The sequence below is a fragment of the Arvicanthis niloticus genome, chromosome 15 (genome assembly GCF_011762505.2).
Source record: "Arvicanthis niloticus isolate mArvNil1 chromosome 15, mArvNil1.pat.X, whole genome shotgun sequence".
Lineage (NCBI taxonomy): Eukaryota > Metazoa > Chordata > Mammalia > Rodentia > Muridae > Arvicanthis > Arvicanthis niloticus.
Window position 1 is genome coordinate 22,962,488 of NC_047672.1, and position 27,448 is coordinate 22,989,935.

General features: G+C 41.0%; 2 protein-coding genes across 3 annotated transcripts; both read left to right on the top strand.

The window, feature by feature from the left end:
- Positions 1 to 3,336: 3,336 nt before the first annotated feature.
- Tas2r38 (taste 2 receptor member 38) lies at positions 3,337 to 4,332 on the top strand. Its single transcript, XM_034519764.1, has one exon. It carries the CDS (start codon positions 3,337 to 3,339, stop codon positions 4,330 to 4,332), a length of 996 nt encoding a protein of 331 aa, XP_034375655.1.
- Positions 4,333 to 17,335: 13,003 nt separating this feature from the next.
- Positions 17,336 to 27,405, top strand: Clec5a (C-type lectin domain containing 5A). 2 transcript variants are annotated; one of them, XM_076913485.1, is made up of 7 exons: positions 17,336 to 17,534; positions 17,951 to 18,049; positions 18,793 to 18,867; positions 21,521 to 21,580; positions 21,976 to 22,112; positions 24,736 to 24,842; positions 26,188 to 27,405. In XM_076913485.1, the coding sequence occupies exons 2-7, from the start codon at positions 17,971 to 17,973 to the stop codon at positions 26,300 to 26,302; spliced, it is 573 nt and encodes a 190-aa protein (XP_076769600.1). In that variant the 5' UTR covers positions 17,336 to 17,534; positions 17,951 to 17,970; the 3' UTR covers positions 26,303 to 27,405. The 2 variants fall into 2 exon arrangements, with proteins under 2 accessions (XP_076769600.1, XP_034375308.1); XM_034519417.2 differs by lacking the exon at positions 18,793 to 18,867.
- Positions 27,406 to 27,448: the final 43 nt, after the last annotated feature.

The following is a 27,448-nucleotide window of genomic DNA, read 5'->3' on the forward strand; positions in this document are numbered from 1 at the left end:
AGATTCTTACTAGTGATTGGATATGGAGACTGAAGTGTCCACCTCCCATAGCCAGGCAGAACTTTCAGTGGACAGAGGGTACATCAACCCATACACAAAACCTTCAGCCCAAAATTTGTTCTGCCTTCAAGATGCATAGGCATAAATATGGAACAGAGATTGAGGGAATGACTCCCTGATAATTGCCCCAACTTGAGATTCACCCCACGTGAGAAAGCCAACCCCTGACACTATTAAGATACTCCACTCGTTTGCAGACAGGAACTTAGCATAACTGTATCCTGGGAGGCTTCATCAAGCAGCAGATGAAAACAAATGCAGAGACCCACAGCCAAACATCAGGCAGAGCTCAGGGAGTCTTGTAGAGGAATGGAGGACAGAATTGTGCAAGCCGGAAGGGTCAAGGATATCACAAGAAGACGTACCAAGTCAACAATCCGAGGCCCAGGGTGAGGGACTCACAGAGACTGAACCACCAACCAAAGAGCATGCATGGACTGGACCACCTACATATTTATAGCAGATGTGCAACTTGTTCTTCCTGTGAGTCCCCTGACTATTGGAGGGGAGGCTGTGGACTCGGTTACCTGCTATTGGACCCCCTTTTTCTACCTGGACTGCCTGGTTGGGCCTCAGTTGAAGAGGATGTGCTTACCCCTGCCGGGACTAGATGTCCCAGGGTGGGGTTGCATTCAAGGGAGGCTTTCCCTTCTCTGAAAAGAATGGGAGGGGGTTATGAGGGAAAGAATGTGTAAGGGAGGGCCTGGGAGGAGAGGATTATGAACTCCTAATTTCAGTCCTTTTTATTTGATTACATGAGAAAATTGTGATTAGAACAGAAGATGGGAAATAACTAGTCATTTTAGGAGCAGGGAACTAAAAACTGAACAATTCATTATTGTCCTTGTCCAGAAGCATGAAATGTCCCTGTTTCTTGGGGCAGGAATGCCAGGGGGCTCTTTGGTTTATCTTTTCCTCAATGAGCACCCCTTCTTGGCAGCACTACATGACCATGTGACGGAAACTCCAGTCCAGACACCAACCCCTTCCCGTGAACAAACGGCTTTGGAACTAGGTCTCTGGATGTTCATAGTGGAAAGGATTGTATTCATTTCGTTAGGAGTTTCAGCCATCTCCTAAACGACATCAGGGTTACCTCTCCAGAGCGAAGACCGTCATGAAAGGCTTGATCAGCATTCTGTTGAGGGCTACTGCTGAAAAGCTGTGTCTTCAAGATCGAAAGAATGAAATGTACCTCTGGGCTAAACTACACAAAACATAAGTTACAGCTACACCTGTCATCTACTTAGTAGAAAGCAGCTCCTGGGAAGGCTGACTTACGTCCTCTTACCAGAAGAGACTGGAGGAATCATTATTTCCTTTATGGTATGATGTGCTTTTGCTTCCCTACCCTGATTCAGTTTCAGCAGCTTATGCAGCTATAACCATGTAGCTGTGTTCAACCTGATTGCTTGTCTAACACGCAAATCTGTATCCTTTTTTTTTTCTCTTCTTCACTCACTCTTTTTTCATTTTCTTTTCTTTTCTTTTCTTCTATTTATTTCTTTTTCTTGGATACTGGCTTGGCCTGGGCATGCTTCCCTGGACACTCATAGCTTCCTCTTGTCATCTGAAGCAGTTCACCACTACCATCTTCCACCACATGGTAACAAAGGGCACAGTTTTCTCTTTTCCTCTTCTCTAACTTCCCTAATGCAACAGCTCCCTGCCCTGGGTTTTTTTCCCTTTAAATCTAATACTATTGTCCTCACACTTCCCTCTGAGCCCATTCTTACTCTCTTATTAAAGAGACTAACAATAAGAGAAGATTCCAGTTCCCCCCAGTATCATGTGATACCCCAGGTAAGGCTAAGTGTCCCCATAATAACAGAGATGCAGGGATTCATTTCCGGTATTCACACTTGCTGAGAGAGGGTATCCCAACCCTTTCCCATGAGTATGACCCAAGCCATGCTCCATCTGCCTGACCCTAGGAAAATAACTGAAGCACATCTCCGTGAATGAGTGGGGACAAGTTGGGAAAAGAACCAGTCACTGGCCATTTTATATTTTAACTCACACACAAGCCAAAGAAGTCATTTTGCCCCCCACCCCCACCCCCCAGCACAGCCTGAACCCTTGCTTCCAATCTCACTTCCTTCTGCAGGCCAGTCTGGCTCCCTCTGTCTGTAAAACAACCTCTTTTTCTCTATAGCCCTTGAGGTGATGTTCTCTGCTTTTCCTGCTCTTTACCAGGGACACCCTTTGTCCTTCAGGATGTCACCACCCAGTCTGTTTACTGCCAATGCTCTTTTTTTCCCTTTTAACATCAAGTTGTTTCTTTCAGCTATGTTTACAATCTGTGGCCGTTTGGTGGTATTTTCCCTCTAAGTAAAATGAGCCCTTTCAGTAAGGAGTACATTCTGTTTTCATGTGAATGGTAGTTCCCATTTAGTCCCCTTTGGCTTGTTTTCTCTAGGCTTTACTGTGACCTTCCTGCCCTCTCTTCACCTCTGCACCATTGCTTTAATTCTATGTAGCTTAGATTGTCTTGTACACCATGGAGAGTGAGGATTAAGAATTCTTGGAGCCGGGTAGTAGTGGCGCACACCTTTAATCCCAGCACTTGGGAGTCAGAGGCAGGCGGATTTCTGAGTTTGAGGCTAGCCTGGTCTACTGAGTGAGTTCCAGGACAGCCAAGGCTTTACAGAGAAACCCTGTCTCAAAAAAAAAAAAAAAAAAAAAAAAAAAAGAATTCTTGGATAGGAACATTCACCTAATCATATTAAAGAATACTTATGGTAGGTCAGGCCTCAGTTGTGAAATGAGAAATGCAAATGTGAAGAGACCCCATTTCAAAGCCTAGATCACTTATGGCTTCTGTTTTGCCTACAGGCAGTGTCCCTGGGCCCATAAACAAATCCTCCTCTTCTCTGTGCAGAGAGATCCATGTGGGCATGTAAAACCAGACCTTGCCTGGTTAGGGAACTGAAACTCAATCTTGTTTACATTCCCGTTGCTGCACTGTGACTTAGGGGTGGGGTGGGGCTGTTGGGTAGGTACACCTGAGTTTATTAAAGCTTTTGCATCATCCAAGAGCAAGACCCATCATTGCTCCTCCCTTATCATAAGCGTTCATGCCAAACCACAAGATACTATAAAGTGACAACATCCCTTCCAGGTTTCTTATTGGGGATTTGTCTTCATAAGGGGAAAAAAAAACCTGGGCAAGATTTGGAATCTTTGCAAAGGAAAGCTCTCAGTTCAAGAAATATCCTTTCCTGCTCTGGTGGGTGAAATCGGAGTTTTGGGTTAGTTAATCAGAGAAGGAGCATCATGTTGACTCTGGCTCCTGTTTTGACCGTATCCTATGAAGCCAAGATTTCATTTCTGTTCCTTTCAGTCGTGGAGTTTGCGGTGGGAATCCTGGCCAATGCCTTCATTGTCTTGGTAAACTTTTGGGACATGGTAAAAAAGCAGCCATTGAACAACTGTGACATTGCACTGCTGTGTCTCAGCGTCACCCGGCTTTTCCTGCAGGGCCTTCTGCTTCTGGATGCTATTCAGCTCGCTTGCTTCCAGCAAATGAAAGACCCACTGAGCCACAACTACCAAGCCATCCTCACTCTCTGGATGATCGCAAACCAAGCAAGCCTCTGGCTTGCTGCCTGCCTCAGTCTCCTCTACTGCTCCAAGATTGTCCGTTTCTCTCACACCTTCCCGCTCCACTTAGCAAGCTGGGTCTCCAGGAGATTTCTCCAGATGCTTCTAGTTGCTCTTCTTTTCTCCTGCATCTGCACTGCCCTCTGTTTGTGGGACTTTTTTAGCAGACCTCTCTCCACTGTCACGTCCGTGTTGCACATGAACAACACAGAATTCAACTTGCAAATTGCAAAACTCAATTTCTTTTACTCGTTTATCTTCTGCAATGTGGGTTCTGTCCCCCCTTCTCTGGCTTTCCTGGTTTCCTCTGGAGTGCTGGTTATCTCCCTGGGAAGTCACATGAGGACTATGAAGTCCCAAATCAGAGGCTCTCGTGACCCCAGCCTTGAGGCACACATCAGAGCCATCGTATTTCTGGTCTCCTTTCTCTGTTTTTATGTAGTGTCCTTCTGTGCTGCTTTAATATCAATCCCCTTACTGGTGCTATGGCACAATAAGGGGGGAGTGATGGTTTGTATAGGAATGATGGCAGCTTGTCCTTCTGGACACGCAGCCATCCTGATATCGGGCAATGCCAAGCTGAGGGGAGCCATAGAGACCATGCTATTCTGGCTTCAAAGCAGGCAAAAGGTGAGAAGAGTCCACAAGGTACTTCCCAGGACACTCTAAGTCATTAAATATGCTCCTCACAAATATGCTTCCAATTCTTCATGAAGTTTTAGTTTGTTCCATAAAATATAACTGGTATCCATTCTCCTTAATGTCAACAGACTCTCTAACAGTAGAATAAAGCAATGAAACTATGTGGTCTAAGCAAATATATGAGTGTTGGCTCCTTAGATGTGTTTGCTAAAATGAACCAAAAAGAAAAAAAAATGTGATATTCATTGTAAAACCTTTCTGCACTGAAGCTCATTATTGATTATGGTGCCCCATGGGAAGTCTTTTCTTCTAAAAAGAAAAGCAAGCTTTAAAGAAAAAATCCTGTCTTTTAGTACATTTGCTAAAACTCTTGATCAGAACAGGTGCTTGGGTCACATGAAAATAGTTACTGCCTGCCCATCATTCAGACTCCATGGTTTCCATGGAAATATGAGATGAGAAAAAGAAAACTGTGCAGAAACGACTATGCCATAACTTCTGCTCCTAAGTGTACTATGTAAAAACTCTAATGGGGGTCCGTGACTAGGGTTTATTTTGAAACTATGTTGAATCCAAAGTGTACTTCTTCCTGTTTCACAGGGAGAGGGGTGAGGTAGAGATTTCCTCTGCCTGAGCTCTGGATAATAGAACATCGGCTGCACCTCTTGATGGCCCAGGTGTCTTCATCTATCTAAGTAGGCAGTTTGCCAGAAAGGCTGAGCTACAAGGTGGTCTGGGAAGACCCAGCTCTCCATCTTCCTGCATAGGAACTGAACCAGGAAAGCCTTCCAAAATTCAAATCTAGAGATTCAAAAGAGAAAGTTATAGGTCAGGTATTTAAATCCATCAGAGGGGTCAGTCCACAAATCTCTCAGGAAGGAAGATTTTCCTTTTGTGTAGGTGCCATTGAAAAGCATTGACTCTTCTCAGGCCTCTATTATTGGTAGATGCAATTCTTACATTTTTCCAAGCAAGCAAGCCTTGTCTTCAACTCTGATGACCAAGACTTCCTCGGTGGAGTGGACATAGCTTAAAGTTTCCTTCAGCAACTCTAATTCCCACTCAGGATTCCAAGTATAATCACTTGAGAAACTTATACTGAAACCCCATTGCCACACTTCAGGCCAACACAAATCAAATATTTGGAGATGGACCTAGATGACATATTTCTAGAACTCCCTCAGTAATCTATGGTACAGCTAATATCAAAACCACTACTCTTGGTGCCCTGTTGTTTGCGTTAGATGGTGTGACGCCCTCAAATTACATCATCAGCTTTTGGCCCCATGTCTCCCTACAGTACTTGTGGAATATCATCTGAAAGGGGAAAAGTAGTCTTTTTTAGTCTTTCTCTTTTTGAGTATTATCTGAATTATATTGAATTATATTATCTTACTTATATCTTATTGTTCTCTATGATTTTTTAAAGAGCACCATTTGAAGCAGTTTGAGGCCACAGAAAAATACACAGCTAAAATTATGTAGCACATGCAGCCTTTGGAGGTTTGGGACTTTCACTTAATATCCTACATCTGAGGTTTTTCTGTCTTCTTATGGGTTGGCAACTCATTTCTTTCTGTGCTAAATCATATTCTGTGGTCTGGATAAGCAACCCTTGATCCATTCACTAACTGAAGAGTGGCTTGCTGTTTCTGAGGCTTAGAAATTAGCAGTTAATGCTGCAGGAAACATCTGTGTGCAAATTCTCTGTGTACATGAGCTTCTGGTTCTCGGATCAATTCCAAGGAAATCGAATGTTGGATTACATGGTGCTCGAAGCCAACCATTGGATTGAGCATGGGGTCCTCAATGGGGGAGTTAGAGAAAGGACTGAAGGAGCTGAAGGGGTTTGCAACACCATAGGAGGAACAACAATATCAACCAGCCAGACTCCTCAGAGCTCCCAGGGACTAAACCACCAACCAAAGAGTACACATGGATCCAGCCACATATGTAGCAGAGGATGACCTTATCTGGCATCAATGGGAGGAGAGGCTCTTGGACCTTGGTCCTGTTGGAGGCTCGATGCCGCAGTGTAGGGGAATGCCAGGGCACGGAGGCAGGAGTGGGTGGGTGGGTGGGGGAACACCTTCATAGAAGCATAGGATAGGGAGTTTCTGGACAGGAAACTGGGAAAGGATAACATTTGAAATGTAAGTAAAGAAAATATCCAATAAAAGAAATAAAAAATAAAGCAGACTTGAAGTTACAAAAAAAAGAAAGAAAGAAAAAAGAATGTGGTTAATTTTGTGAGGACATACCAAACTCGTCATTTTGCTTTGCCACCACAGTGACAGTTCCTTTTGCTGTGCCTACTCTGTACTCCAGCATCCTGACAGCTGTGTAGAAGATCATCGTATTGTTTTCACTGTCGCTTCCCTGAAAACACTCCGTGTGGGCCTCTTCTCCTGTGATTTCTTCACAAAAGTAGTTTCAGCATATTTCTGAAATTTATCCATAATGTTATATGAATCCCAACTTACCTTCTATTTAAAAGTTTTTACAGTCAATATATATTGGTCTTACTCTTCCCCAACTCCTTCCAGCTCCTCCCTACCTCCCTCGCCACCTAACTTCATGTTCTTTCTCTCCCACACTTTCTCAAAACGAACCAAAAAACAATCAAAATAAGCAGAATCAATAAGACAAGAAATACTAAAACCCAAGTTTATTGTTTCACTCTAACTGATGCTGCACTTTGTATAGCTAGCAGATTTTATTAATAAAGTTTTTATGAATATTCCTGAATTTGTCCTTTTGCAGGCAAAGCTTTTATGTCTCTTAGATACTTCAGTGTGCATGCAGTTGCTGTGCTAAAAAGTTCAACTACAAGAAATTATCCAAGTTTTCTGAAGTGGCCCTAGTATTTGACGTCACCCACCACAATATAAGGAAGTCATTCCACATTCTCACCAATAGAAATTTGCCACTTCTAGTCTCAATTTTGGTCATTGAAGTGAGACTGAAATGCCTTTAATTTTTATTTCTCTGATAACTGCCAATATGAACCACATATCTATGTATTTCTTTGCCATCTTCTTATACATTTTCTACTACAAACTAATTTGCACATGTTTTATGCTGAGATATCTTTTTACTACTGATTTTTAGGACTTCATTGATCTTGACATTTTGGACATATATAATATATATGCTATACAATTCATGAATATAACTACACACGCAATTTATAATTTTTAAGAGTTCATTTTTACTTATTATTTATATTTTATATATGTGTACATAAGTTATATGCACATGCTTCATATTTGCATATGTGTGTGAATATAAGTATATTCCAGAATCCATTCAAATGAAATTCATTTGTGTGAAATACAGCTACTATTATAACCCAAACTATGGTTTATCTTTTCATTTTCTTGATCATACACAGATAAGCAGAAATTCTGGATTTTGATAAATTCAAATTTTATACCTAATGTTTGTGCTTTTTTTATTTCCTCTAAGACATATCTACTTGCCTCTAAAAGACCTCATTGGTCTTCTCTGAAGTTTTAATAGGTTTCATTTTTATGTTTAAGACACAAATTCAGGTTTAATTAATTTTGAAATGAACATTATGTTGCAAATTATTGAAGGGAGTGCTGACGTTTCTTTGTATTCCATCCATGTCGCTCAATATTATTTAGCAAAACCTTTCATGCCCTTCATGTCTTTATTAAACTAACTCTAATAGCTCCATGAATATTGATTATTCACTGGTCCCAATGGTGCTCAATCTATTTTTCTAGGTTTTAATCATAACACTACTTTTGTGATTACTGTAGGTGACTAGTAAAGTTTGAAACCGGACACTGTGAGTCTTCCAAATTAAAATTTCTAAAATTCTATCTCTATATATGCATATGCATGTATACCTATATATGAGAGAGTAAAAATTTGTATAATCACTTTGAAAATCAGTTTGGTGGTCTCTCAGAAAAATACTTCTTCCCCAAGAATCAGCTATACCACTCCTGGACAGATACCCAAAAGATGCTCCACTATACTACAGGGACTGTTGGTCGACTATGTTCATAGCAGCTTTATCAGTAATAGCCAGAAACTGGAAACAAACTAGATGTCCTTCAGCGGAAGAATGGATAAAGAAAATGTGGTTCATCTACACAATGGGATACTGTTCAGCCATTAAAAACAAAGTCATCATGAATTCTGCAGACAAATGGGCAAAATTTGAGAACATCATCCTGAGTGAGGTAACCCAGAAAGTCATGCATGGTACGTATTCACTTATATGTGGACATTAGTCATAAAGTTCAGGATAACCATGCTACAATCTATAGACTCAACAAAACTGGGTAATAAGGAGGGCCCAAGGGAGAATGTGTGAATTTCTCTCAAGAGTGGAAACAAAATAGTCATCAGAGGTAGATGGGGAGAGGAAACTGAATGGGAGAGAAGGTGAGAAGGAATGGAGATGGCAATCAGGTGAGGGGAGAGGGGGCAGGATATGGCTGGGAATGATAATTGATGGGGGGCATCTCTGAAATTAGCTAGAGGCCTGGGCCAGGAGGCTACAGGAAGTCTATGGAGGTGACCCTAGCTGAGATTCCTATAAGCAAAGGATATAGAGACTAAATAGGCTACCTCCTGTAGCTAGACAGGACTTTTGGTGGAGGAAGGGGGACATAAAATCTTTAAGGAATAAAGGTGTACAAGGATAAAGATAGAACAGCCAACCAGTAACTGACCCAACTTGAGTCCCATCCCATGTGAGAAAGGCAACTCTTGACACTATTAATGATACTCTGCTATGCTTCAGATAGGAGCCTAGCATAACTGTGTCCTGAGAGGCTTCATCCAGTAGTGGATGAAAACAGATGCAAAGACTCAAAGCCAAACATCAGGCAGAACCCAGGGAGTCTTGAGGAAGAGTGGGGACAGAATTGAATGAGCCAGAGGGGTCAAGGAAATCACAAGAAGATCTACAGAGACAACTGGGCTCAAGGGTGCTTATAGAGACTGAACCACCAACCAAAGAGCATGCAGGAGCTGAACCTAGGCCCCTATATATTTATAGCAGATGTGCAACTTGTTCTTCATGTGAGTCCCCTAACAATTAGAGCAAGGACTATCTCTGACTCTGATGCCTGCTACTGGGTTCCCTTCTTCTGAACTGCATGGTTGAGCCTCAAGTGAAAGGATGTGCCCAGTCCTACTGGGACTAGATGTCCCAGGGTTGGGGGTACCCAAGGGGGTCTTCTCCTTCTCTGAGGAGGTGGTAATAGGGAGGAATTTGTGATGGCAGGACTAGAAGGAGAGGAGAGCAGGGACTGCAATTAGGATGTAAATGAATAAAAATATATAAATTATTGAGAAAAAAGAAAAAAACAAGTTTGCTGCTTTCTTAGTTTTTCTTCATCAGTATAAAGTCATCTTTTCATTGTATTCCAGCCTAGAGTACTTTTGGATCTCCTGCATCCCTGCTTTTAATGTGACAATTTTCTATAGCTGTCTTCAAAATATTTGGTTTTCAGAAACTTGACCATGAAGTGTGTAGACGTGAGTTCCTTTGTATGGATCCTATCTAGAGTTTGATAACCTTCCTGTTTTTACAACCTAGGTTAATAAAGTCCTGAGGATCAAACCCAGGACCTCACATGTGTTGGGTTAATGTGTGTCCCACGCCTTCCTCCCACCCCCCGCCCCCATGGGGCTAGGACCAGTGGGAAGTTTGACTTCATTCTCCCCACACTGTCGCCAGGCTATGAGAAACCAAGGGACCCCACTCAGGGGAAGTGGGAGAGCACAGTCTGAGGTCCCTGGTGACTGCCAGAGTTGGCTGGGGGTTCCCTGGGGCCAAAAGACAGCCAGAGACCTCTACACACAGAAAAGCTAAGAATGAAATGGGGATGTAAAAGGTGGATTGGCCCCTAGCCAAACGGGAGAGAGGGAGAGAAGCTCCGGCTCTGTCCCCTGGGGATGAGAGTTCTTGGTTTGGTCACAGCTGCTTGCTTGACTGCTTGGATTGATGGTCTCCTTGGCTGGGAATGCAGATACAGAAGATTAGACAGCTGCTCTGTAGACAAAGCCCTGTTCCACTGTTCCCCACAGCAGATTTCAAAGAAGAGTCGTAGTCCATGGTCTTAAGATATTTATTGTCATGGCAGAAAATGGATGAAAACTATACCCTGGTATTTTCAGGGCGGGCCTGAGGTTAAATACCTTTTGCAAGGAGGAGGGTCTGGAACTGACCTCAAAAATTTCTTATCCTGATGATTTACCCATTGTATGAGTCTAGAGTATCCTCTCCAACACAAATTGCTACACCCCTGCTCTTATCTTGATCCTCAGTTCAGTGAAGAATTAATATAGAGATCTGTCTTCTGGTTCTGTGGCCTGTAGTCAAACCCTCTACCTATGGAGGGGCTAGTAGGAACATTGTCCTATGTGACCAGAGGACCCCACTCTATGGAGGTCTTCTGCCTCATGTCAGGAGCCTGTGTCAAGAGCCTGGAGAGCATGGCAAAATGCCTGCCGTGCCTTGCAGGGGACCATACAGGTCTCTGGTGGTTTCTAGCCAGTGCTCAACCAGAAACCAGGTTGCTTTTCACAATCCTACACATATGGGATGTGAAAACATTTTACTTCTGAGCTATAGCCTTAGCCAAAAAGGCTATAGCTTTTTTCAGTACAAAAGTGTAGGCTGAACTGACCACAAAGATTTCTTATTCTGATGATTTACCCATTGTATGGGTCTAGACTATCCTCTCCAACACAAATTGCTACACCCCTATTCTCATCTTGATCTTCAATTCAGTGAAGAATTAAAACTGAATTATTCAAGGATCCAATTTGAAAAGATAACAACATTGAATTTGTCTTCTGTTTCACCCTTTGACCCATCAGTCACAGAGGGGGTGTTCTCAGTTCTGAAACTTGCTTTTTCTTTCTAGGCCTCTCTAAAAGATTCTTAAGAGAAAATATCTCAGCGTGTCTCCATCTCAAGCTTTATATCCTCATGCATTTACTAGAGAAACCTTAAGGAAGGGTTGCACGGTGGCAGAACTGCAGCTGAGTTGGCTGAGGAACTCCAGTTTGGCTCTCACTAGGAACAGAGAACAATCAGACACAGTCAGTACTTGATTATTAGTTCAGAAATATATACACACAATATATATACAGACAACAATAAGATGATGATACGGTGCATTTAATTAGGTGTCCAAATAAGCATAAGCAAAACGTGTGACCATAGTTTGCATCAGAATTTACATAAATGATATGGAATAAAAGGTTTAGATGAAGACTGAAGGAGCCGAAAGGGTTTGCGGCCCCATGAGGAGAGCAACAATACCAACCAACCAGAGCTCCCAGGGTCTAAACCACCAGCCTGGGAGCACATAGGAGGGACCCATGACTCCATCTGTATATGTAGGGGAGGATGGTCTTGTCGGGCATAGGTGGGAGAGGAGATCTTTGGCCCCATGAAGGCTGAACACCGAGTGGGGGGGGGGGGGGGAATTCGAGGGTGGGGAGGTGGGAGTGGGGGTTAAGTGGGGACACATCCTCATAGAAGCATGAGGAGGGGGATGGGGTAGGAGGTTCCTGGGTGGTGGGGGGAATGGGGGTAAGGGGATAAAATCTGAAATGTAAATATAATATCCAATAAAAATAAATTTTAAAAAAAGGTTTAGATGAATGAGCAGAGCCAAGGTTTAACTGAGATTTCTCATATTAGGTTCTCAAAGAACCTAAGAGAAGGAAGTGACATGATTATGACATTATTTTATAAAGATTCAGTGTTGTGTAGGATTATTTTGAAAGAGCGAAGGCAAAGTCTTTGAGTCATTTGCAACTCGATCATAATAAAAGGAAAGAAGTTTTGTGTTTCAGGATGTGGTAGTGGAAATAGAGAAGTTAAAGAGATCCAAGGATGGTTTGGAAAAGCATCATCATCTAGTGATGATCGTCTAGAGTGATCATCTAGAGAGTGGTAGGTAGAGAAGAAATTACCATGGCTGATTCAGTGCTTATGATGCAATCACCACCAAGAAACGAAGTTGAGAGAAGTTGGCTTCTTCCCTCCAGCTTTGAGGAAATGCTAGTGTAGCTTAGGACTTACTACAACAGGGTTGACAGCAGATCGCTGGCAGAGGTTTAGAAACAAGGAGTGCCTTATTCACATTAGATGTCAGATCTACAACTGGACTCATAATCAAAAGAGAAGGTTTTTTTTCCCCCTGCGGTGCTAAAGATTGAACCCTGAGCAATTAACAGAGCCCCAACCCCAGTTGCTTCTTCATCCACTTTGATTTAAATCTATTGCCACTTATATTCCATGAGCCACTATGTCCCTGTCCCTTAAATTTTCTTGTCAAGACCTGTAATATAGTGTTACAAAACGGTTTGGTTGGAACAACTAAGTCTATGGACAGACAGACAGGGAAGGAATAAACATGTAAGTCTACTACAGACTAAGAAAACAGTCTTTAAAAATTAAAATGACCCAGCTCATAGTTAAGGGAAAATGTGAATAATGAAGGATTGACCTCAGTAAAAGCAATAACAAGAAGATGACCAATCAAACAACATCAGAAGGTCCAGGAAGTGGTTTATTGGTAGAATCTATTCAAAGTATGTTTTATTCTGTTGGTTTACAAAGCATATGTAACTCAATATCTTTACTAAAGTATAATGAACAGACAGCCACTAGTATAAATGAGTTTTTATTTGTAAATTCAACTGTTAAAAGAAAATACTTCTGAAATTACATTTGTAGAAATATAAGATGTATTAAAGTGTATAAGAGGACTGCATAGGTTGTTTGCAAAAATGGTATCTTTTGCGTAAGGACCTTAATCACCCCTGATTTTTAAAATATGAGTTGGGAGAGGAAGGTCTAAGTGACTATAGAGTACTGTGTTAACCAGACTTTTATTTCTGTTATAAGGAAAAAAAAAACATAACTTAAAGGAGAAAGGATTTATTTTGGCTCCTGATTTCAGATGATGTAGTCCATGGTTGGCTGGCTCCGTTGTTTTGTGGCCATGTTGTGAGAAAGCATCAGGGTAAAGGGGAGTGATAGAGCAGAACTGCTCACCTCCTGATAGCCAGAAGAATAAAAAAAAGACAGGAAAGGGCTGAGGCAGGAAATACCATTAAGGACATTCTCGCCACCTCCCAATGATCTACTTTTCTCAGCTAAGCTCATCTTCCACTGTTCCACAACCTACCAACTGTTGATTCAGAATTTAAATCCTTTGATGTATTAAATCAATGATGAAGGCAGATACTTCTCAGAGGCTCCTCTTCTGAATAATAACATCAGGGACCAAGCCTCCATACATAAGCCATCAGGGAAAATAGTGCTTATCTTTATTATAACAAGTGCAACACCTAATCTTATTGATGATAAGAGATATCCTGAGTTGCCGGGCGGTGGTGGCGCACACCTTTAATCCCAGCACTTGGGAGGCAGAGACAGGTGGATTTCTGAGTTCGAGGCCAGCCTGGTCTACAGAGTGAGTTCCAGGACAGCCAGGGCTACACAGAGAAACCATGTCTCGAAAAACCAAAAAAAAAAAAAAGAAAAAAAAGAGATATCCTGAGTGACGCTTAGAGCCAATGAATATAATACACCTTAAATCTGCACACATACACACATGCACATGTACACACACATTCTAATGTTGATAAAAACATCTTATGCTATAAATACAACTCATTCTGCAAAGCCCTCAGATTTTTATGATTTCAGACATTCAAGCCTATGTAGTACCCAGCCTCAGTTACCAAATTCATGAACATATTAACACAATGTGTTTCCTGATAAATGATGCAATGAACAGACTTCAGTTCTTTGTGATTGTGAAAGGTGGCCACAGTGGTCTCAGTTACTGTTAAGCATGACTTTAAGATGTTTCACACAGACCTACTCTCTCATCATGCTTATCAAATTTCATAGTAAAACACCAAGGCTTTCTCTAACACATAAAAATAAATTGTATCTTGATATTTTATACATTATATGCAAATTCATTGTATAAAACTGTTTATCAATACTACAGATTAATATTACTAACTACCCACAATGGTTATTTACATCTTTATAGCTAATTTTTGTCTACTAAGGTCTGAGCCACATTAACTATCTTCAGCAACTGTGTATCCAGCTAGAATAGATTTCACATTAGATTTTATTTAAGCAATGTATTTTTCCTGCACTGCATTGACATCCTTTGGGCAATATGTCATCTATAAAAAAAAATCACAATAACATCATTAATTTACTTGCAATGGAAATCCTAGTTTTTTCTTAGTTTAACTTTCATCAGTATCTTTTATGAAGAGAAGTTACTAACCAGAGCTCCCAGGGTCTAAACCACCAGCCTGGGAGCACATAGGGAGGGACCCATGGCTCCAGCTGTATATGTAGGGGAGGATGGCATTATCAGACATAGGTGGGAGAGAAGGTCCTTGGTCCAGTGAAGGCTGGATGCCCCAGTGTGGGGGAATTCGAGACTGGGGAGGTGGGAGTGGGTGGCTGGGTGGGACACATCCTCATAGAAGCAGGAGGAGGGGGGATGGGATAGGGGGTTCCTGAGTTGGGGGGAAATGGGGAAAGGGGATCACACCTGAAATGTAAATAAATTATTCAATAAAAAATAAATTTAAAAAATGAAGAAGTTATTTTTAATTTACCTTATAATAGTATCTCTAGTTGTATTTTTGTTGGATCCAATATTAACATCTCTATATTTCTTCTCTGATTATCCCTTTTCCCTTTTCCTCTGACTTCTGAATTGCTATCTTGGTAATAGCTTCTGACTTCCTCATTCTTTTCCTATGGTATCTAATGTATTATTCAGAGCCCTTATCCTACTGTTTGTTGCTTTTTAATCATCAACTAAACCGCCAAGTGACTCTTGTCAGTTTAATGGCATTTTTCTTTTACAGAATCAATGTTTTTCATCATCTTTTTAAAAGCATAGGTGAGGTGTGGTCTAATATTTCCCATGTCATAAAGCTTATGTAATTCATAGATGGAAACTGGGTCTTTCTTTATAATCCTTATTTCACTTGAGTTTTGTTCCCATATTCATTTATTTATTTTTATTCTTCTTAAACTTTTTGGGGGGTATGGGGGACAGATTCTGAGACAAGGTATTTCTGTGTAGCCCTGGCTGTCCTGAAACTAGCTCTTGTAGACCAGACTGGCCTCAAACTCAGAGATCTGCCTGCCTCTGCCTCTCTAGTGCTGGGACTAAAGGTGTGAGCCACCATGCCCAGCATCCTTTACATTAAACTTTTAAGTGAGATATGAAAAAACTTTACCCATATGCATATCTGTAATGGCTACTGATAGACACTGTAAGAGTCAGATCTTACAGGACTTGATGAAGAAAGATAGGGGCTATTTCTTTTTTTTTTTTTTTTTTGGTTTTTTGAGACAGGGTTTCTCTGTTTAGTCCTGGCTGTCCTGGAACTCACTCTGTAGACCAGGCTGGCCTCGAACTCAGAAATCCACCTGTCTCTGCCTCCCAAGTGCTGGGATTAAAGGTGTGCGCCACCACCGCCCAGCATGGGGGCTATTTCTTAACAACTATTTCTTAACAACTATTAAAGACATTAGGAGTAGGAAGTCTGTCTTCTGAGTATTGTGCTACACCTGTCTCGAACTAAAATAGCTTGATATTGGTGATGTACTATCTTTAGCGTCTAACTAGAATGATTCCCCTCTACAATAGGACTTGTGGTTTATTCAATCGGTCATTATGATGAGTGGGAACCAAGTGTGTTTCCATGATATCTCTGTTCCTGGTAAGCTGCAGACCTGAAAGCCTTACACAGGCTTTGAACCACCCCTGTCCAGGCCCCACACCTTCCCCTCACCTCCATTCCCTAACACATTTGTTTGGATATATCACAGTATTCTATTAGAAAGCATTTCTACTTATTACAAACTGGATTTTTTTTTCTATGAACTCTTAGCTGCTATATAAGCTGAGTGGCAATTTACATTAAAACCATATAGTTTTTGTAATGTAAGTTAAGTTTGTTTGCAAACGAGGGGATGGTTAGTGATTATTCTGAGTACTGTCATCACAGTCTGAAGTCCATGGGTTTTAACCAGGAATCTGCATGTTTGGAAGTGGTCTAACATCTACATTATCTCTGAAAACAATGACAATCCACTCGTCAATTTGGATAAGTGGTGTCACACAAAAATCAAAGATCGTAACTATTTATTTTATGGGTCTAATGATAAGTCCACAAATAGAAGTTTGAATGATTTGCATAAAAGACAGATGCCGTTTTCAAGTACAGTGATCCAAGGGCTGTGGCTATACCAATGAGAAACAACAGTAGTGAGAAAATAAATAGCTTTAGGCTGCATAGTTTCCGAGTGTGAAAATTATAGTGCACAAGTGGATAATCATGCAAAACTTCTCCCATGGAACAGGTACCTAGTATCATGGTACTAAGTAAGGGATACCTAAACCCAAATGGGACAGGCGAGTAGAGGGTAGGCACAAGGATTTTCCTGAAGAAACAAAGTGAGGTCTAAGGGATGCACCAGAATTACCTAGTCAAAGAGGACATCGAGGAATCTGGAATCTGTTGTGTGTCTGAAAGAGAGAAAGAGAGAGAGAGAGAGAAACTAATTTTGCATAATTATATGATCAACAAAGGTGTATTATGTAAATATATGATAAAAATATGAGACCACAGAGAAGATATATAAAATAATTCAGTTTGGCATATAAGACCAGAACAGATTTGGTGCCAATGAGAGGCACAGAACCACCACATATATCACAGGCTAAGAGAATATCTAGCATGTGTCTGAGTACTTAGCATCCATGAAAGAAGGAATATACAAAGATTTATATACTACACTAAGGAGCCAAATATCATCCTGTGAGCAATAGAAAGTTAACAAATGAAGGCTAAGTTTGTGCTCAGGCATGTGGTTTTCCAAATCCTCGTAGAAAATTTCCCCTGAAAGGAACCTTCCTCCTGCAGAGATAGAGGTTCCCTTCCCCTTTTTGCCCCGCCTGCTCCTTTGCCAAGAGCACTGAACAGGAAGAAGTGTTTGCTTGGAGATGCTCCTAGAACAGAGAGGTTGTGAAAAAAGACATCGCCCGTTATCCAAGCAAGAGCATATATTCAGAAGACAAGAAACCCTGCTCACCGCACCAAGTATTAACTTATCAACAAGACTCCTATCTGTATGCCAGCCCAGACATCCAGAAAGAGAACAAGTAAGTCAGTCTTGTTGTCTGTTTGTCTGTCTGTCTGTCTGTTGTCTGTCTATCTTCTGTTCATCTGACACATACCCCTGACACACTTGAGACTGTAGCTTTTATAAATGAAATTAACATTGTAAGCTTATGAGCAAGGGTCATTTCAAGACTAAATATTCTTGAATTGCATGACAATTACTTATTAGACAGGATTTATGAAACCACAAATGGAGACAAGTTTAATACCTAATGCTAAAGTATCTATGAAGGAGAGAGTTTCCTATCAGTGTTCTGGACATGTATGGGTCACCTCCTTTCACCTGTCAATGGAATGCTTGTCTTCCAGCTCTGCCTTGGATACTCTGAAAAGGACACAAGGCTAAGGCCAGCAGCTTTGCCCTCAGATTCTGATGCTGTTGTTCTTATCCCCACAGGTTCCTGAATCCCCATCATCATGAACTGGCACATGATCATCTCAGGGCTTATCGTAGTAGTGATCAAAGTTGTTGGAATGACCTTTTTTCTGCTGTATTGTGAGTATTTTGGGGAGCCTTCTCCCCAGCATCTTTATTGTTTTATTCTACTCAGAATGCCAGATTGAGTGTAAAGGTTCAGTGCCCAAGTTTTTCCACATTGTCTTCCACACTCTGGCAGACATGTGGGGTCAGGTTCCATGATCTACAATGGAGATACACAACTGACTGTAAAAAGGATAGAGCCCTTACCTGAAGCTTTTTAGGAAACTCTTCACTGGATAATCTAAACTGTAATATTTAGTCTGACTTTTTTGTTGTTGTTATAATTTTAAAAGTTACTGTTTCAGTTCAACACAATAAAGCTGTATGAAGAGCTAACTATAAGAGCAAGATTTAACAGAGGTGTGTGTGTGTGTGTGTGTGTGTGTGTGTGTGTGTGTGTGTGTGTTTTGTGTACATAAATTCTTCTCAATAAATCCATTAGTATAAGAAGCCTCGTAGCCAAAGATTTAGTTCTGAAGCTAGTAGGAAAAAATGGAGGAAGGAAATGTGAGTAAATGGCAGCAGTTGAGTAAGAGGTATTTTCCTTGTGACCCAATGTGAACATGTAATAACTATAACGGGCACAGAAAAAAATGCACAAGTAGGTAAGCAAAGTGTGAATATACACACACCCCATGGAGGTAGAGAGCTCAGTGCTTCCTCCTGTGGTCACAGTTTCCTGGTATCCCCTGTGGCTTATTTGCCGCCTTCATTTGCAGCCACACTGGGGCTGAGCCACTAGCTGGTTTTCTTTGCAGTCCCACAGGTTTTTGGCAAAAGTAATGATGGCTTCATCCCCACGGAGAGCTACGGAACCACTAATGTGCAGAATGGTAATCTCTCTAGCATCCAGCTTCTATGTCCTGAATTCTAACAGTTCCTATGAATTTGCATACAGATGCTACATGAAGGCCCTGTTCTCCTTTACAAGTGTGAAAATGAATAGAAAACTCATTGATTATTGTCTCTTCCTGATTTTTTCCACTATTGGTACTAAGGACCAAATCCAGGGCCTTTCTCATAGAAAGGACAGTCTAGTACTAGACTATACGATCCCCAGCCCCTGTATGACATTTATGATCCTCAGTTTTCCTTCTGGGTTTGAAAATGATATATGGGACTACAATAATGTACTGTAAATGAATTTCATAGATTCTTACAAAGAATTGTTACAAACCAAATTCTATTCAGGTGTGGTGGCTCACACCTTTAATCCCAGCATTCAGGAGGCAGAGGCAGGTAGATCTATAAGTTTGAGGCCAGCCTGGTCTACAGAGCCAGTTTCAGGCCAGTCAGGGCTACACAGAGAAACCTCGTCTGGAAAATAGAAAAGAAACAAAATTCTGGCACTGGAAGATGGTTCATTTGGTAAAGTGTCTGTCCGCCATGCATGAAGACCTGAGCGTAGATCTCCAGCACACAAGTAAAAGTCAAGTCTTTGCAGTGTGTGTCTATAACAGCAAGACTGGTGGGTGAAGACGGAGATAAAAGGATTCCTGGTGATCATTGGCCAGTCAGTGTAGTTAAATTAATGAATTCTAGGTTCAGAAAGAGATCCTATCTTAATACATGAGATGGACAAAGATTGAAGAAGGCTTCCAGTGTCAGCCGCTGGGCCCCTCACACATTGACACACAAGTGTAAACACATCCTCACACACATGTCCATACACCCACTCAAACACGTACATACAACGCACACACACACACACACAAACACACGTACATGCATGCTCGCACACATGAAAGAAGTCATGTTCCAGAAATAAAAAAAAAGACTGGGCATCATTTTGTGTGCTAAAAATTATGCTAGACCCACCATGGGCTAAGAATAAAAACAGGTTGATAATCAAGCCTCATTTATAAAACAAAAGGATTAATGCCAGATGTTTTGCATACAGAGGCCATGGTGCCTCTAATCCCACCTCTCTTTTTTTTATTTGATTTATTCATTTTTACATGTGTGAATGATTTACCTTCACATATGTATGTGCACCATACGCATGGGGTGCCTATGGGTGCCAGAAGGACGCTGTATTCTCTGCAACTAGAGTTACAGGTGGTGTGAGCCAGCATGAGGGTGCTGGGAACTGTGTCATTGCTCTAGCCCTAAGCCCACTCTTGGTGCAGCTTTCTGCTAGAACTCCGTGACACTGCCTCTTAAGAGATCGGTTACTGTTGACATCTTTACCTCCAAAACAAAAAGTAATTTCTGACTTACAAAAACGGTCTATTCTAATATCAAAGTCTCTGAGCTAGGGAGTACAATAAAATATGAATTCTCATGTCTGTTTTACCAATAAGATCTTAAGTGACTAGATGGCATCTCAGTAAATGAAAGTAGCCTGAAGCATAAACAACAAATAACCAGGGCCCCTGAGAGGACATTTCAAAAGCCTATGGAGCCACTGCAGCTGTCTGCTCAGACAGCCAGTGCGTCCAAGAATAAGGAGCCCCTTAGGGGCCATTAATCTCCACATTTTGTATTTTAAAAAGTGAACTTCTACTCTTAGAGGAATATGTAGATCAGTTACCTATTTCCTTATCTGCTGCAACTCCTGTATCCTGGGTCTGCTTTAATCAGTTACCATCAATAGAGCTGAGGAAATATTAATGAGAAAAGCATCTAATGGTTGCCCAGGATTGAAGCCTCTCATAGAGGATTTGGAGTCCAGAAATAAAGGGAACAGCCAAACTGCTGTGTGGAGCCTGGAGTAAAAGTATGTGGGCAACAAGAAAAATGGACTTGAGATTGTTTATTTTTCCTCTTTTTTTTTTTTTTTTTTTTTTGGAAAGAGGTCACAAAGGTGGATGGGAGTGAGCCTGGGAGAACTGGGAAGTGAATGTGATCATGGTGTACTATGTAAAATTTGCAAATAATCAATAAAAATATTCTGTTGGGTAAAAAAAAAAAATAAGTGCTTGAAAAAGCTCTCTGGAAACAGTGTCATATAAGAAAGGAGTGAGAACTTTCCTGGGAGATCGATCTCTCTCTCTCTCTCTCTTTCTCTCTCTCTTTCCCCTATCTATCACTCATTAATCTCCTAAGCCTTTCACATCTACTACCATAATGGGGGTGGATAGGTAGGTAGGTAGGTAGATAGATAGATAGATAGATAGATAGATAGATAGATAGATAGATAGTAGGATTTGAGTACCAAGTATACTAGATCATGGTAACAGTTAGATGGATGCTTCAAAGACATTATTTCTGACTATTCTAGTTCAGAGTGGCCAATGCCTTTGTCCTTTCCATAGCATCTCTTTCAGTGTCTTCCCTTCTTCCCTCCTTTTTGCACCTTCCATCTCAAATCTACCTGCCCCAAATAGGATTTTCATCAAGGTTGGTGGTTTTTCTTTTCACCTCTGGATCATCTAAAACATCAGGGATGTTTAGAAACAAATCACTCAGAATTCAGCAGCCCAAAGCCTAATGACTGCTGTGTTCACTGTATATAGTAACCATCGGGATTTCTTTTCATTTCAGTCTCACAGATTTTTGGGAGAAATGACGAAAGCTTCTTTCCTACAAGGAGTTATGGAACAGGTACAGTGCATGATTCTGGGCTCCTCCCACTTCCATGGTATTTAGAAGCTAGATTCTCTTATGTTTTTGGTTGTGAGCCTAGCCTTTAACAGCTGAGCCATCTCTCCATCCCAGAAGCTGGATTCTCAAGAACTTTTCCCAACACCTCCTTCCTTATGAGACTGGCTCAAAGGAACCATGAAGTGCTTTCATCCCCTTTATTTTGGGGACAGGAAAGCAGACTAGAGTGATGGAATTTCTTCCTGAATTGGGAAGAATTTATATCATGATGTAATTACAAAGAAATGTGCCCCACCATTTTATGATTCTGTTCCAGGGCTCACACTCCAAACCACTAATCACATGTATTCCTTCTCTGCCTCTGTCTCTGCTCCTTCCTCCTCTAATCTCTCCAGCCTGTCCCAAAGACTGGGATTTTCACCTAGGAAGATGCTTTTTCTTCTCCACCTCCGAATCATCTTGGAAAGCCAGCAGGGATTATTGTGCAACACAGGGATCCACACTGGCAATTGTCGACACTCCAGAGAAACTGGTAAAGCATTGGGATGGTGTGAGAAAATAGTCTACCGCCGCTGCAGTTGGTGGAGGCTATGGAACAATTTGGTGATGTAAGGGTAGGATGATGGTGAGAAGTAGAGATGTGCCTAGCTGAAAAGTTCACAGTCCTTGTTGTAAACCTGAGATTGGAAAGTTCTTCATTTTCATCTAAGCTAGAAATCCAGATTTTGTTGTCTTCCCTATAAACCACAGCATCAAGCCAGTACCCTAGGGATGGATCAGGACATTTAAAGTGCAAGAATTGATCAAAGACCTAATGTCTGAAGGAGTGGCTTAAGGACTGCGAGGATAGCTCAATGGGTAAAGTCATGTGCTACCAAGCCTGATGACCTGAGTTGAATCTCAGAGATCTGGAATTGACATAATACAAGGAGAGAAGCAACTCCCACAAATTGTCCTCTGATCTCCACAGAAAGGCTGTGTCACTCGCATGTGGGCACATATGTATGTATAAAATAAATAAATTTAAATAAATAAATAAATAAATAAATGTCATCTGAACCTACTAAGATGGCTCAGCAGATAAAGGTTCCTGCCACACTGGCCCTGGTGACCTGAGTTCAATCCCTGAGATTCATGTGATCCCAGAGAGAACCAGCTCCCACGATTGGTCCTCTAACCTCCAAAAGTGCCACATGTTTGACTGTACACATAAATATATACACACAAGCTCACAAAAAAACACACTGACCCAAAAATGAGTGTTTGAATGAATGTTAAATACAATAAAAATTTGTTACTGAAAAATTACAGAATATTTTGTGAGATGTTAATGTATATAGTAAAGGAGGAAGATATGAGACGAAGATACTAATGTATCATCTCATTGTACATAAGAAAAATATATTAATATAATTAGTAATGTGAAAAACAAAGAATTAGATAAAACTTTACTTTTGTAACAATGAAAACAGACTAGTACTATGTGGCAGCTTTGTTTATTGTATCCTTTTACCTTGTGATGGCCTTGAAACATATTATTACACATATTTTATGCATATGCAATGAGGAAACTGGAGAAAAAAAGTAATGTTTTAGTATTTGTGTGTGTGTGTGTGTGTGTGTCCATGTGGGCACACATGTGCCACAGCAAGCATGTATATGTCAGAGAACAGCCTCACCTTCAACCTTGCTTGAGACAGGGTGCCTTGTTATTCACCACTGCATAGCTAGGTTAGCTGCTCCCTTCCCCCAAGTCTTCCAGGGATCCTCCTGTCTCTGCCTCTCATCTTGCCATAGAAGAGCTGGAATTACAGAAGTTCATTGCATCACTGGGCTTTCCCATGAGTTCTAGGAATCTGACCTCAGGTAGTCACATTTATACAGCAGATGCTTCACTGCCTGATATTCCTTCTTCACCAAAATAAGTTATCTGACCAACATCATATATGTAAACAATAGAACATTATATTTATCAATTTACAGTTGTCTCTTCTTCAAACCTTACCATTGGTTGGATGCTAGGTACTAGGCTATACACTATTCATATTTTTCTTCTCTATCTCTTCCTCCCAAAAATATCATCCTCTGATGGGGCAGAATTTTCAAGAAGGCTGTCCCTGAACAGATGGCCAAGGCCAGCAATCAGAATCACACAAATTCTTTAGGATGAAGCACTCAAGAGGAAAAGCAAGATATTTTCACGTGCAAGAGAGGGGCAGAGGATGGGGAAAGTAAATAGAGGGTTAAGAGAAAAGGGAATGAGAAAACTTGAGCCCTCTGTTTCCTCTACGCCCCATTTAAGTTTTGGTGTATCCAATTCCCACCATGCTACTCTGCTCAGCCTCCTCTGCATACTAACCACAGAAAAAGATCACAACATTGATGCTTCAATGATAACTCTCGATGCATTTTTCCCTTGATTCAACTTAATTGAGAGTGTGAAATTTTCTGGAGTAATGAAAATCCTACAAAGAGAATCATGCCAGGCATAAAATGTGTATTTGAAATGACCTGTTTTTAATTGTGATGTCTTCCTTCTCCACTCCTTTTGCTTGACTCCAAAAAACAATACTGACATCATCAGAGTATTTATCAGTTGTAGGAAGCCACGGTTAGCGGTGATACATTCCGCCATTCCAAGATGGCGTGGGCATCCTGTCCTCCCACAAGTAAACAACTGACTGCGCAGGTGCAAGAGGCAAAAAGCGCGCCAAAAGTCACTGCCCATCCCTGGGCATATTATGGGTAATGAGTAAACAGCCAATCAGAAGTGAATACGTCACTCTAGGGTGTATTTAAGCAGCACCTCTTCCTGTCTTTCCGTCTTTTCCGCTCTGTAGTATTACCCGATCACTACCCCCCCCCCCCGTGTCCTTTTTCGCGAGCAAAGGGGACTCGGGAGGAGCGTGGAACAATCAGTAATGTAAGTTCTTCATCCTTTACATTAGACCTTCTGCACCTCGGTCCAGATATCCAGATTATCTTACTTCCTGCAAAATTTCAGAACTTCTCAGGGATTAATGGCAAGTGTCAGTGTCAGTCAGCATCTAATCCTTGGCTGCCTTCCTGAGTCCCAGAACCAGACCAACCATTTACCACCAGCTTGGGATGCAGCAGTGAAGAACTCACTGATAAGCTTCTTTTTTAATTTCTAGAAGTTTCTTCAGGACATAGCTGGTGATGAGAATTACTTTATTGGTTTAATACGTCGGCCTGGAGAGAAAAAGTGGCGCTGGGTCAACAACTCTGTGTTCAATGGCAAGTACGTGAACAGCCTGCGTTTCTCTAAAGATTTTTGCACAAGACAAAGCCTGAGAGTCAGACTTAGCTCAGAGGCTTAGACTGGACTCTGTTCTACTGTTCTAGTTGCTTCCAACCCATTTCTTTCCTGTTTAAATTTTTTATTCTTTTTATTTATATTATCATAATATATATTATCATATATATAATATATGATAATATAAATATATTATTATATCATATTATATAACAATATAAATATATAAATATATTATCATAATATAATATTATATATTACTACATTAATATTATAATATGTTATAATTATGTTACATTATATATAATATTAACATATTACAATATATATTAGAGCTGCTACTGTACCTCATATGATATTTCATAGGTCATTGAACTATTTATCATGTCATTTCCCCAGATATAGCTCCTTCATTTAAAAAAGTTTATTATATACCTATGCCTTATCTATGCCTCAAAGTTGAACCTGTAACCCTTAAGATCACCTCAGGGCATCACTCCATGGAGTCAAAGTTTACAGGAGGCTATATTATTCCATTATTTATATGGAAATGATGAGTCAGACAAGGACCAAGCTGGGTCTCCAACCCACGAATGGATATCCTTACAGGGGGATGAAACTTAATATCCACTCAGTGTCTACTCTCCATCAGGCATTGAGCTGTGCTAAGCATGGATTACCTCTTCCTGTGTTCACTGGGATGCCATGAAGAAAGCTTTTATTCCTCCCAAGCTGTTGAACTGAGTATGAGAACAGTTAGAAATGTGTTGGGTTTCCTATGCCAACAGGGTAGAGCTATCATTGGATTCTATAGTTCCTTGATCCCAAATAGCATGCAACTTTTTCATGAAATGAGACTTTGCAGTCAGAACTAAAGGATCCGAATGACAGAAAGGAAGTATAAGAATGCCTACAGTTGCCTTCACCAAGTTTATCATAGAGCCATCTCAGATCCAGGAAAGAATTAAAAATATCCCTCTCCTCCTGCCTCGGGTCTCCCTGTTATAAACATGCATCCAGTACTAAAATGTCATTGGAGGTGACAGCACATGGGATATTTTCAACCTAATATGAGCAAGTTAGACCTAGATTCTTGGAATCTGTGAATGTTCACAGGAGAGTTGAATCAGTGGGTATGGGGCAGGATTGGTGACAGTGTATTGAAAAGCAAGGACCTACATTGGGATGAAAGATCCAGAGCCAGGGAGGGTGTGTGGTGGCATGAAGCTGCATTCCCTCCATGAACAGCTCCCATGAGAACCTCACCTCACTAACAGTTAAAGTCAGAATAGAAACCAGGATCCTAACCAAGCTTTCTCTTTTCATTTAGTGTTACCAATCAGGATCAGAACTTCGACTGTGTCACTATAGGTCTGACAAAGACGTTTGATGCTGCATCGTGTGACGTCAGCTATCGCTGGATCTGCGAGGGGACTCCCAAATGATCATAGATCTCTACAAGAGTGATCTTCACAGAGCCAACAAAAGAGATTAGTTGTGAAGGAAACCAGTCCAGGAAATATAGCGCATCAAAGACTGTGCCAATCTTCATTAGGTGGAGGTCCCTAAGGAATCCTCAAAGTCAATATGTTACTCCCTTTTACAAACATCTTCACATGGTAAAACTCTTTTTCTGCACTAGGTATTCCCTAAGACCACACTCCCTATGAGAGGGGACTGGATTCTAGTTATCTCCAGACAGGGCCAGGTTTCTGGAGATGAACTCGATATGGAAATGCAGTCTGTTTCTGTAGACTGAGCCTTTTGACTAATCCGTAGAGTTTTCTCTGTTGACAGAACTATGTCATCCTTAGAGAACATAGACACACCACTGAGGAGAAACTGCTCATAGAACAGATATGAGAACTGTTAGGAAGCACTATGAGCAGAAGAATATAAACTCGGCTCCACAACCTCCTCCATTCCCAAAAGACTCCCATTCTCATACTCCATCTTGGAAGCAGAGGCCCTCCTGAATTGGGGGAGGACCTCTACAGCTCGGCTTGGAACTGAGCAAATACTGAGGGAATGAAGAAAGTTCTGAATAGAACAGAGAGAAACACGGAGGATAAGGAAAGAAATAGGAAGAAAGAGGAAGTGGGAAGGAGGGGGGAAGGAGTGGTGGGCAGGAGAAAAAGAGACAGGAGGGGCCAGGAAAAATACTCAAGCTAAATTTTTTTCAGGTTTTGGATAAAAGTCTGTTGTGACATATACCTTTTCATTAGAAGAGAAAAGGCAAAATTGGGGACAAATGGAAATCATGAGAGATGAAGTGGAGGTTCATTTGATCACAAGGAAAGGAAGGCAGGAATGAGGTAGAACACTTCTTGGGCACCTTAACTGTTATCACAAGCGTCATACATACCTAAAGTGTAGGGAAATAAGAGATGTATTGGTTGTTTTAAGTAACGAGAATTAAACTGCAGAGAAGCCTATAGAAATCTAAAGGAATTAAAGCCAGCCAATAATCAACTCATTATTTTCAACTAATAGCAATATGTATGTGTATCAGTAGTCAAAATAAATTGTAAATTCTGTTGTTACAATACTAAGTTGTTTTTCTAATTTCTAGGTTTCTTTTGGTGTATTAG

Excerpts from the sequence above, each read along its gene's own strand:
- Clec5a (XM_076913485.1), top strand. The coding sequence starts at position 17,971 with ATGAACTGGCACATGATCATCTCAGGGCTTATCGTAGTAGTGATCAAA. Across the intron at positions 18,050-18,792 it reads GACCTTTTTTCTGCTGTATT|TCCCACAGGTTTTTGGCAAA; the intron begins GTGAGTATTTTG and ends TTTTCTTTGCAG. Across the intron at positions 18,868-21,520 it reads AACCACTAATGTGCAGAATG|TCTCACAGATTTTTGGGAGA; the intron begins GTAATCTCTCTA and ends TTTTCATTTCAG.
- Tas2r38 (XM_034519764.1), top strand. The coding sequence starts at position 3,337 with ATGTTGACTCTGGCTCCTGTTTTGACCGTATCCTATGAAGCCAAGATT.